Here is a 13,007-nt window from a genome sequence, read left to right on the forward strand (position 1 = left end):
CATTAGGAAAATAACTGTCAATCTTAGGGTTTTTTGTTTTTTTTTTCCTGAGACACAGTCTCACTTAATTGCCCTGGTAGAGTGCTCTGGCGTCATAGCTCACAGCAACCTCAAATTCTTGAGCTCAAGCAATCCTCTTGTCTCAGCCAAGTAGCTGGGACTATAGGCACCCATCACAACACCTGGCTATTTTCAGAGATGGGGTCTTGCTCTTGCTCAGGCTGGTCTTGAACTCCTGAGCTCAAGCAATCCACCTGCCTCGGCCTCCCAGAGTGCTGGGAATACAGGCATGAGCCACTGCACCCAGTTAGTCTTAGGTTATTAACTGGAATAAGGAGTGGATAAGGAAGGTAAGGTCAAAGATAACTGCCAGTTCAAACTGGGCTAATCTGAAGGATGAATATAGGAAAGATGTGTCAGGAATAACTGATTCAAGGAGAAAAATGAATTCTGCTTCATACTGGTTGAACTAAAAACGAGAAGAGTAAAGGCAGTATTTACTGAGTATCTAGTATGTGTCAAGAGCTATGCTGAGCACTTTACATATTTGTTTATTTAATCTTCACATAAAATCTACATACATATTATTAAATCCATCTGACAAAAAATTATTCTGAGGCTCTAAGATGTTAAGGAACCTGTCTAAGGTCAGATCACCAGTAAGTGGCACAACCAGGGTTCAAAACTACATCTGACCTAAGTGGGTATATTGATCTCTATGTCTGCAATGCTATTAGCAAACAGACAATTCAGATGAAAAAAAATCTAAAGGGCAGGTATTCATTCATAACTGTGTGAAAAAGCAAAATCTAGAGAAGATTTTGTTCAATGATATATGCACATATTTTATGATTAGCTAAATCAAACACTCTATCATTGAAAGAGAATATTTTTGCAGAATTACTTACCTGGCCAGAGCTGGAGTAAATAATGAAGAACTTCAATGTGCTTTTTAAAATCTAAAGCGCTTGCAAGTTCTTCCGAATCAGTAAAGACTCTGTTGTTATGGGTTGAAGTTTCTTGCCTCTGACTTAATAATACTGGCCCAAAGCACACAGCCAAATTCTGGCAGGTCATTTTATTTACTTCATGATAAGAAGCCACCAGTTTCAAATGATCCAACAACATCTTTAGGGTTTCCTAAATTAAAGTTTACTTAATATAGTCATATAGGAACAAATTCAAGAACACAATTTATAGCAAAACTATGTACATATAGCTAGGCATCCTGTTACTTTTAAAAGGGTTTTACCAAGGTTTGCTTGTAAGTGGCATGTTTGAAAACTGAAACATATTTTCTTGTGGAAACATTACACAGAGCCTAAATTATGTTCCAATAACATAATTTAATCTCTTGAACAGTTAAAATATACACTCTTTATAAAATGCTTATGAATGCATTTCAAATTTCAGCCTGAAGGCTGGGCGTGGTGGCTCATACCGATTGTCCCAGTACCCTAGGAGGCTGAGGTGGGTGGGTGGCTTTGGCTCACAAGTTTGAGACCAGCCTAAGCCAGAGGGAGACCCCCCCATCTCTAAAAAAAAAAAGTAGGATGTTGAGGTAGGCACCTGTAGTCCCAGCTACTTGGGAGGCTGAGGCAAGAGGACTGCTTGAGCCCAAAGAGTTTGAGGTTTCTGTGAGCTACGATGCCACGGTACTCTACCAGGGGCAAAAAAATAAGACTCTGTCTCAAAAAAAAATAAAATAAAATTTCAGCCTCAGTTAAAATGAATCATCAACTCTTTCCTTTCTTCTAAAATGGTATAGGCTGTGATGGAAAGTAGATTAGGGTAAAAGAGTTCATTGTTAAGTACAGGTAAGTCCTGTAGCTGTAAACGGAGGCTATCATACTTAAACCTGGGAAGTTAGCCATTTCAGAACAGGGTCAGGTTTTATAATAATCCAGATGATAAAAGACTTTTTTAATAGGCCAATATGCTCCTTAACTAATAAATATTTTAAGTAGACAAACCTTTGAAATGAGAATAATACAGTCAGAAATGAAAAAAATTTATTGAAAAGATCTATTTTTTTAATCCTTAAAAATGAGAGCACATACAGGAAACCAAAGTAAACTAGTGAATAAAGTTAGGGGGCTTAAAGCTTCTACCACTCATTCTTGTACTTTCTGCTCCATATGATAAGAAACGTAGGCAAAATTGGCTTCATCTGGATAAACTCATAGTCTTTCTCTTATTCACCCTTCTGTTCTAAGGAATAATAGCCAAAGTTAGGCGAAGGCTGGCTCTCCAGACACAGCCATCCTTCTGTGTCTCTCCTACAGGCAAACCTAAGGATGCTGGTCCCAAGACTGAGATTTGGGGGAGGGAACAAATGAGACGAGGTTAGGAGGAAAAAAATGTGAGGTGGGGATATTGCTTAAACAGCATAAATCTAGAAATGCTTTCTTTAACAGAATAGATCTAGAAAAGGCCCATCTTTTCTGTATAAGATTTTAGTCCAGGCATGAATAAATACTCCCTGTAAGTTTTTTACCGTTTTATTTTTATTTTTGAGACAGTGTCTCACTTTGTTGCCCTTGTTTAGAGTGCTGCGGCGTCATAGCTCACAGCAACCTCAAACTCTTGTGCTCAAATGATTCTCTTGCCTCAGCTTCCCAAGTAGCTGGGACTACAGGCATCTGTCACAATGCCTGGCTACTTTTTTTAGAGACAAAGTCTTGTTCTGGCTCGGGCTGATCTTGAACCTGTGAGCTCAGGCAATCCACTCACCTCAGCCTCCCAAATGCTAGGATTATAGGAATGAGCCACCATGCCCAGCCTCCCTATAAGTTTTTTAAAGTGTATTGTTGCCATATTATTACATTATTGTAATAATTGCAATATTCTATAAATAATTATGCATTTATTATAGAAAAACTGGGAATATATAGGAAAGAAGAATGTAAAATTGCACTTATCAGTATCTAAAGGCAACTATAACATTTTGGTGTGTTTCCTTTTAGTATATTTTAGAAGTTGAACTTTTTTGGTATACATGGCTTAGCCTAAAGACTTAAAAACAGTAAAGGCAGAGCCTAATTCATAAGTGCCACAAATGTCAACTAACCTAAATAGGTGTTTGTAGTTTTGGAGCTAAATACATAAATCATTGGCCGACTTTCAGGAAAAAGGTATTCCAATTATGCTTACCTTCTCAATCTCTGGCAGACAATCTAGCAGGTCAACAGCAAACTTGGAGTCACTGGGGTCATTCTCACAACCACTGGATGACATTTTCAAAGGACTTTTTGCCATTGCATCTAACACAGCCTCATAAAGCTGCTTTGTTATCAGAGGAGAAGGAAGTTCTCTTAAGTAATCCTTAAGAACACCTTTAGTAAACAAATCAGAGATAGTTGGGGACTAAACTTCAGTATGAAATAAAGAACTATGGCCATTTTTTAAAATTTAAGTATTAAAGCAGCTAATTTTTAATATTATGAAGACAGTAAAAGAAATGTAGAAACAAAATATTAGAACAAAACATTAGCATTTTGTATTCTTTTAAGTTGCCTGCGTAAGTGGCCTTTTCTTTTGAAAGCATGTTAACAATACACATATGTAATTTATAGTTACCATACATACTAGGTTAATCATAAAGTAAGCTATTCTTGATACACAGACCCTTATTCATCCTGCCTGCCTATAAAAAGCTCCTCTAAATATATGTAAAATAGAAGTTAAGAAACAAGGCATACTTATTTTAATTGTAAATTGTTACAATTATTTGAGTTGTGAATTTCTAGATTTTTTTTTTTGCAGTTTTTGGCTGGGGCTGAGTTTGAACCCACCACCTCTGGCATATGGGGCTGGTGCTCCACCCCTTTGAGCCACAGGCGCCGCCCAAATTTCTAGATTTTTAATTGACAATTAAAGAGTATCAATGATCCAAAACCCTTCCAAATAAATGCAAATAATATAAACATATTTCCTCGTTAATACTGGAGATGTGTCTTAAATAATATAATGGATGTTTGGATAATTTCTAATGCTATACTAGCATATAGAAGCAAGAAATCATTCCTAAAAGCAAACAAATAAAATTCGAAAGCCAAGAACAGAAAACATCAAACTTGTCACTATAATAGTAGTGACAGAAGCCAATTACAAACACACCACAAGTGGTTTTGAACTAAGAGATATTAACTATAATACAGGAAACTGGAAAGAATAATGGTTATTATATGTAGGATATAAATACGGTGGGTAAGATATTAGCTAAAGGCTGGATCGTAATCACAAGGGAAAGGAGAGGTATTCATGACACCAAAAGCCTAAATATATACAATATTGATTCAGAACAGGTCTTCAGCTTACCCAAGAACCTGGTTTGAAAGTTTAGTTTGAACTTAAACATGATTATATAGGACGCTTACCATCTGATAATTTCTAAAAATTTAATAGGAACACAGTTATTAGTTTCTTATACATCTTTATGGTGTTCATTTATACAAATATATTATTTGTTTCCTTTTATGACACAAAAGATAGTGTATGTCAGTTGAGTATCCCTAATCCAAAAATGCAACATCTGAAATGCTTCAGTCAACATTTCCTTTGAGAATCATGCAGGTGCTCAAAAAAGTATAGATTTAGGAGCACTTTAGATGTTGAATTTTTGGATTAAGGATGCAAATTCAAATGCAAATAATTCAAATGCAAATGGTTCAAAAAACAAAAAAAGAAATCTGAAACCCTTCTGGTCCCAAGCTTTGCAGATAAGGGATACTCAAACATATATCTTGTTTTATTTCTTGTTTTCTCATTTTAAATCATACCCTTGAGATCCTTTCAGTATATACAGAACCTCCTCAATCATTCTTACAGCCATATTGTAAGGCATGGATGTCCCACAGTTTTATCTATTCAATCCCTTACAGATGGATACTAAGATTATTGCTAATCTTTTGTTTATTCCAAAACATGCTACAGTGAATGACCTTGTACATCATCACTTTATATGTATGCAGTTATGAGCTGCTAAGTCAAAAATGCACTTGTAATTTTGAGAGAAAAAATGTATTTCTCCCTACATTTGGAACTTGAGCATCTAGGTGGATACTAGCAAGCATTACTTGAAATAGGGAACAAAAGAGGAATAAAAAAATATCCAGCTTCCAAGAAGGTAAAATTTATATTTGATGTCTAATAAAAAATTACCACATATATAAATAATAAAGCAAATATGACCTATAATGAGAAAAATCAATTGAAACCAACCCAGAAAAGATACAGATGATAGAACACATAAAAACAGTTATTATAACTGTATTTCATATGTTCATCTTAGAACAAAGATAGAACTCATTAAGTAGAGAGATACAAAAGTATTTTTAAAAACTCAAATCAAACTTCAAGTATTGAAAACTAGGAAACCCCTGAGACTAAAAATGTTAAAAATAAATGGTATGAATGTCTGAAGAGACTAGGTATTTGAAGACAGAGCAATAGAAACAATCCAAAATGAAACAGAAGGAGGGAAATAAAAATAGGATTATCAGTGAGCTGTATAATAACTTCAAGTGGCCTAATACAAGTGTAATTGTAAAAAAAAAAATAAAAAAGGAAGGGGGGGCAAGAGGCCGGTAGTAGTGTAGAAACAAAAATAATTTGGGGTGGGGGGATAGGGAAACAGAGAAAACCGCAATCAGAATTAGAGATTTTAACACTCCTGTTAGCAAGCAGAAGGGTACGGAAGACTGGGACAACGTTATTAACCAATGTGACTTTATTGATAGTTACAGCACAGACCATCCCAAACCACCAGAACATCGAATTCTTTTCAATAGCTTAAATTGAACATTTGCCACAAGAAAATCATATTCTGGGTATTAAAGAAAGTCCAGATAAAAACAAAAGCTTTTAAGACATATGAAGTATGTTCTCCAACTACGAAGGTTTTGCCGGTAGGTAGAACAAAAAGACAACAGGGCGAGGAAATCAAGGACCTATGCGTGAAAGTGGCTGAAATGAAGAAGCATGAAATCTAATGTAACCACGGCAGGAAACATCAAGAGAAGGGAACTGACCGAGCAAAAATAAATCAAAGGATAACTAATGAAGGGAAAAGCAAGAATAGGAAAAAACTTGAGGGATAGAAACTGTAGCTCTACAAGGAAATGAATTCAAAGTTTGAGAGCCAAAACAATTCTAGATAATGAGAACCAAGTTATAATCTTAGGAGTAGTCACTAAAGTAGAGCTGGTATAAGGTCACTGGGAATCTTTGTAACTGATACGAGGAACTGATAATCTAGGCTTCTGAATTGGACATCTGTAGGATAATCACGTAGGATTGTGGCATGACTTGAAATATAACCAGAGTTGAGATATCAAACATAGGTCTATAAAAAGGCAGATGTTTGTGGTTCATGCCTAAAATCCTAGCACTCTGGGAAGACAAGGCTGGTAAATTGCTTGATTTCAAGAGTTTGAGATTAGCCTGAGTAAAAGCAAGACTCCATCTCTACTAAAAATAGAAAATGTAGGCGAGTGCAGTGGCAGACACCTGTAGTCCCAGCTATTCCACAGGCTCAGTGAGGCAAGACGATCACTTGAGCTTAAGAACATGCGGTTGCTGTGAGCTATGATGCCATAGTACTCTACCCAGGACAAGGGAGTGAGACTCTCAAAAATACAAAAGCCAAAAAACAAACAACAAAAAAACCTCAATTAAAGTAGGATTAAAATCAGAAAAAGGCATGACCAAATGAATTTTTATGTACTAAACCTAGATACTGATTGTGTAGCATTGATACGAAATCCATTTTACTGTGAGCAAGCACATTTAAATTGAATTTCCTCCTCACCCTGCTTATAATCACTGGCAAGAAAAAAAAGAAAGATAAAACATAAGTTAAGAAAAAAAAAAGAAGAAGAAAAATAAATTTTGAAATGAAAACAATAAATTTCCTCATCAGAAGACTTACTCTTTTTTGGCTCGGCACCCATAGCAAAGTGGGTAGGGCGCTGGCCACATATACCAGGGCTGGTGAGTTCAAATCTGGCCCAGGCCTGCTAAAACAACAATGACGACAACAACAACAAAAATAGCTGGGCATTGTGGCAGGTGCCTGTAGTCCCACCTTGTCCCTGTACTTGGGAGGCTGAGGTAAGAGAATTGCTTAAGCCCAAGCGTTTGAGGTTGCTGTGAGCTGTGATATCACAGCACTCTAGCAAGGGCGACATAGTGAGACTCTGTCTCAAAAAACAAACAAACAAAAAAAGTACTCTTTTTAATAATCAGATAAATATTTTTACTTTTTAAAATTCTCCTCTCATTATCTTCAGTAAGTAAGCCCTAGAAACAAGTCTAAGTAGACTGCATAGCTTAAATTTTGTACTTGATGAAAAAACCTGGTTTGTCTGGAGTATTTCATTCTGTGTTCCAGACAAACCAACTACGAAAAACACATTAAACTGTGAACAAACTCTATTACTCACTTCATTAATTTCTCATTTTTTAGACCTACTGAACTATTAATTATATTTCAAGTTTACTCAGAAATGTGAGTTCATGTGGAACAAACACAAGAGGCAACACCATTACCGGCCAATTCCCCAAATCAACAACAGCCTTTATTTTGAGCCACGTTGCCTTTGTGTCATGCAATTCCAATGATATTTCTCAGACAAATCTTAAATCACTTCATTGGCTTTTTATCAAGAAAGAAAACAGCTCTAAATTCTTTAGAAAAACAGCTTTACTGAAATGGAACAGTACAAAGAATGCAGCCAAGAAATAATTTACAAATTACAGACATTCGCAATTTTAGAAAAGAATGTTATAAATCTAACATTCACTGACCTACGTTCGTATATTCTGCATATGGTGCAAATTTCCAAAACTAAGGACCCCTCTCTTCATTTTGTCTTTTTAAATTATACATGTTTAACCTAATTTTTATTCCTAAGAGAAGGCTTCCCCAAGACAATATCTACTTTTACATACAGCATATAAGTTCCTGGAAATTGGAATTTATAAAATTTCTTTCATGAATTCATAAAATTTGGGTCCTTTGCTAATTTTTAAAATGATATATCAACAAAGTAAGAAAATTCCATTTTTTAAGATACCCCACTTTTTTTGTAGAAATAAGCCTCTCCCTTTATTCAAAAAAAGAAACCATTATTTCTGATTTGGTGAAATGTACACATGGAAGAAAGAAAAGTGCCTTGGTTTGTTTTCTCTGAGTATGAAATGCTTGGGTGAGCCAAGGGTAGATACTAAATACTTTATGAAAACACAGTCATTCAGCCTTTAGAGAGTGGGAATCTCAACAATTCAGAAAGCCTCAATCTCTAAAGTAAGCTTTAAGGATTTCAACCAAAACAAATCTCTTTAAGATGTACAAGCTGAACGTTCTTTAAATTCTCACCCAAACAACTGTGTTTCAAATAAGAGAACAAATTAGAAGAGATAAATAAACTTCATTACAATAAGAAAAGCCTATGGCTGATAGTAGAAGAGAGCCGTCAAAATACTTAGTAGGTTTGAAGACACTCACAGAAGCATCTGTAAAGAAAAGGACACGATGGCTGGGATTTACTTCAAAATGATCCAGGGCTGGGTGGGGAGGATGAAATGGCCCAAGTATCAATGACACAAGTTTGGTTATATGTTGGCATTATGAAAACCAGGTGACAGACAAAGAGGGCTCATAATATTTTCTACTTTTGCATGTTTAAAAACTTTGATAATAGGGGAGGCGGAGCAAGATGGCAGCCGAGTAACAGCTTCCTTGCATCTGGGCACCGTGAGTCTGGGGAGATAGGACTCCAGGCATCTCTGGCTGGTGGGAACTGCCTATCATCACTCCTATGAAAATACAGGGAGTCAGCGAGAGACTTCTGGACCCCAAGAGGAGGACTAAAACAGTGGAAAGCCGGCAAGTGGTCGCGTGTGTTCAATCCGTCTAAACCCGCCCACAACTGTAAGTTCAGTAGCAGCGAGACTGCAAACCAGAAAGGCCTTACCTGTGAACTGTTTTGATGTCCTTGGACTTGGCACTGAGTTGAACTGCCTTGGGGAAGGCCTGAGCGGGAGTGCGGAGAACTTTGGCCGTTGTCTAGGGCCCCAGTCTGAGCCGCTGAGCCAGACGGAGCTGATAGTGTTTGGTGGTGGGTCACACGGATCCATTGTCAGTGATCTGCCCCGGCAAGCTCTGCCCTCAGGGTCGCAGAGCTAGAAATGGGTGGGAGCTGGTAACCCAGCAACCAAGTAGCCTAAGGGTGGGGTCTGAGCCGCCTTGCAGCCCTAACCCTCAGGGGCAGAGTGAGATCGGTTTTGGCACACTGAGTAAGTGCATAGCCACTTCAGCAGCGATTCCAGCGAGAAAGCTGGGAAAGCTTCTGCTCAGCAAGTTTACAAGTTCAAAGTGCCTTTTAAGTAGGCTGAAGAGAGATTTAGGGTGTCTACCTGCTGGGGTTTGAGAAATCAGCAGCCTCCAGTCGTATCAGAACTGTGACTAACATCTCATACCCCAGAAGACCACGTGTTGCCCAGACAATATTCAATAACATATACAAACTGCTTTGTTTTTGGTTGTGTATTTTTTTCTTCTTTTTTTTTTTTTGGTTTGGTTGTTTTTTTTGTTTGTTTATTTTGACGTTGCTGATGTTCTTTTGTTTTTTTAATTTCAATCTTTTCCACACAGATCCCTTTTTCTTTCTCAATTTTCCTAGTTTAATTATAATTTCCCATTGCTGCCTTTTTTAATAACTTCAACTTCATTTTTGTTAGTGTTTCTACCGATATAATTTGGTTTTTCACCCAATTTTATCCCCATAAAGTTTTCTGTTTGCTTCTTTTGGTTTGATTTATAGCATTTTTGTCTTTCCTCTCTACTTGGTGGAGGTGGGGTACTGTATCTGATCAGGTTAGCAAAGAGCTGCTGACCTCAAGGGAACCACGCAACTGGGCACCCCCAGAAGGTGGGGTTTTTTTAAGGTTGTGTCAAAGTACCCTACTGTACACCTATATTGCCCTGTCTCCCTCTTTCTGTGCCTCTCTTCTTTTTGTCAATATTCCTTATACCCACCCCCTCTCCTTTCTCTATCTTTCTTTTTTTCTTATCACTTGGTCCTCCTTTCTTTCATCCCCTTTTTTTGCTCTTCAACCTTCTCACCCTTCTGGTCCTATAACCCTTAGTCCACAGGCATAAGAACTTAAAGAGCAAGAGGAAGTGAAAGGAAAATTAGGGCAAGGAAACAGATAAAAGAAATCACTCATGAGGAAGAATCAGCAGAAAACTCCAGGCAACATGAAGAACCAGTCTAGAACAACCCCACCAAGGGACCATGAGGTAGCTACTGCAGATGATTCCACCAGTATAGAAATGTTAGGAATGACAGAAAGGGAATTTAGAATACACATGTTGAAAACAATGAAAGAAATGATGGAAACAATGAAGGAAATTGCTAATAAAGTGGAAAATAACCAAAAGGAAATCCAAAAACAGAATCAAATAAGAGATGAACGATATGAAGAATATAAAAAGGATATAGCAGACCTGAAGGAACTGAAACAGTCAATTAGGGAACTTAAAGATACAATGGAAAGTATCAGCAACAGGTTAGACCATGCAGAAGAAAGAATTTCAGAGGTAGAAGACAAAGTTCTTGAGATAACTCAGACAGTAAAAGAGGCAGAAAAGAAGAGAGAGAAAGCAGAACGTTCACTGTCAGAATTATGGGACTTTATGAAGCGTTCCAACATACGAGTTATAGGAATTCCAGAAGGGGAAGAAGAATGCCCCAGAGGAATGGAAGCCATACTAGAGAATATTATAAAAGAAAATTTCCCAAACATCACCAAAGAGTCTGACACACTGCTTTCAGAGGGATATCGAACCCCAGGTCGCCTCAACTCTAACCGAGCTTCTCCAAGACACATTGTGATGAACCTGTCCAAAGTCAAGACAAAAGAAAAGATTCTGCAAGCTGCCAGGAGTAAGCGCCAGTTGACCTACAGGGGCAAATCCATCAGAGTTACCGCAGACTTCTCTAATGAAACTTTCCAAGCAAGAAGACAATGGTCATCTACCTTTAATCTACTTAAACAGAACAATTTTCAGCCCAGAATTCTGTACCCTGCTAAGCTAAGCTTCAGAATTGACGGAGAAATCAAATCATTTACGGATATACAAACATTGAGGAAATTCGCCACAACAAGACCAGCTCTACAGGAAATACTTCAACCTGTTCTGCACACTGACCACCACAATGGATCAGCAGCAAAGTAAGAACTCAGAAATCAAAGGACAAAACCTAACCTCCACACTGATGCAAAAGATAAAATTAAGCAATGGACTCTCACCAAATAAGACGAATAGAATACTACCACACTTATCAATTATCTCAATAAATGTTAATGGCTTGAATTCCCCACTGAAGAGACATAGATTGGCTGACTGGATTAAAAAACACAAGCCATCCATTTGCTGTCTGCAAGAAACACACCTGGCCTCAAAAGACAAATTAAAGCTCCGAGTCAAGGGTTGGAAGACAATTTTTCAGGCAAACGGAATTCAGAAGAAAAGAGGAGTTGCAATCTTATTTTCAGATACATGTGGATTTAAAGCAACTAAAGTCAAAAAAGACAAAGATGGTCACTTTATATTGGTCAAGGGAAAACTACAACAAGAAGACATTTCAATTCTAAATATTTATGCACCCAATTTAAATGCTCCCAGATTCCTGATGCAGACCTTACTCAGTCTGAGCAATATGATATCTGATAATACCATCATAACAGGGGACTTTAACACACCTCTTACAGAGCTGGACAGATCCTCTAAACAGAAATTAAACAAAGATGTAAGAGATTTAAATGAGACCCTAGAACAACTATGCTTGATAGATGCATATAGAACACTCCACCCCAAAGATAAAGAATATACATTCTTCTCATCACCCCATGGAACATTCTCCAAAATTGATCATATCCTGGGACACAAAACAAATATCAACAGAATCAGAAGAATTGAAATTTTACCTTGTATCTTTTCAGACCATAAGGCACTAAAGGTGGAACTCAACTCTAACAAAAATGCTCAAGCCCACCCAAAGGCATGGAAATTAAACAATCTTCTGTTGAATAACAGATGGGTGAAGGAAGAAATAAAACAGGAAATCATTAACTTCCTTGAGCATAACAACAATGAAGACACAAGCTACCAAAACCTGTGGGATACTGCAAAAGCAGTTTTGAGAGGAAAATTCATCGCTTTAGATGCCTACATTCGAAAAACAGAAAGAGAGCACATCAACAATCTCACAAGAGATCTTATGGAATTGGAAAAAGAAGAACAATCTAAGCCTAAACTCAGTAGAAGAAAAGAAATATCCAAAATCAAATCAGAGATCAATGAAATTGAAAACAAAAGAATCATTCAGAAAATTAATGAAACAAGGAGTTGGTTTTTTGAAAAAATAAATAAAATAGAGAAACCATTAGCCAGACTAACTAGAAATAGAAAAGTAAAATCTCTAATAACCTCAATCAGAAACGATAAAGGGGAAATAACAACTGATCCCACAGAGATACAAGAGATCATCTCTGAATACTACCAGAAACTCTATGCCCAGAAATTTGACAATGTGAAGGAAATGGATCAATATCTGGAATCACACCCTCTCCCTAGACTTAGCCAGGAAGAAATAGACCTCCTGAACAGACCAATTTCAAGCACTGAGATCAAAGAAACAATAAAAAAGCTTCCAACTAAAAAATGCCCTGGTCCAGATGGCTTCACTCCAGAATTCTATCAAACCTTCAAGGAAGAGCTTATTCCTGTACTGCAGAAATTATTCCAAAAAACTGAGGAAGAAGGAATCTTCCCCAACACATTCTATGAAGCAAACATCACCCTGATACCAAAACCAGGAAAAGACCCAAACAAAAAGGAGAATTTCAGACCAATCTCACTCATGAACATAGACGCAAAAATTCTCAACAAAATCCTAGCCAATAGATTACAGCTTATCATCAAAAAAGTCATTCAT

The 13,007-nt window shown here is 37.1% G+C and overlaps 2 protein-coding genes across 7 annotated transcripts in view; both read right to left on the reverse strand.

Annotated features, from left to right (window-relative positions):
- BCL10 (BCL10 immune signaling adaptor) overlaps positions 1–13,007 on the reverse strand; it is a 238,928-nt gene that overhangs the window by 133,752 nt on the left and 92,169 nt on the right. The gene's annotated exons all lie outside the window — the stretch shown is intronic.
- SYDE2 (synapse defective Rho GTPase homolog 2) overlaps positions 1–13,007 on the reverse strand; it is a 58,086-nt gene that overhangs the window by 18,381 nt on the left and 26,698 nt on the right. For all 6 annotated transcript variants that reach the window (XR_008380126.1, XM_053591193.1, XM_053591197.1 and 3 more), the window contains exons 5-6: positions 3,154–3,335; positions 909–1,140 (exon numbers count right to left, since the gene is read on the reverse strand). Coding sequence is in view for 5 of the 6 variants with exons in the window: in XM_053591193.1 (XP_053447168.1) it covers positions 909–1,140; positions 3,154–3,335 (414 nt within the window). In the remaining variant the exon portion in view is untranslated. The remainder of the gene's footprint in view (positions 1–908; positions 1,141–3,153; positions 3,336–13,007) is intronic.

This window comes from Nycticebus coucang, chromosome 5, assembly GCF_027406575.1.
Source record: "Nycticebus coucang isolate mNycCou1 chromosome 5, mNycCou1.pri, whole genome shotgun sequence".
Classification (NCBI taxonomy): Eukaryota; Metazoa; Chordata; class Mammalia; order Primates; family Lorisidae; genus Nycticebus; species Nycticebus coucang.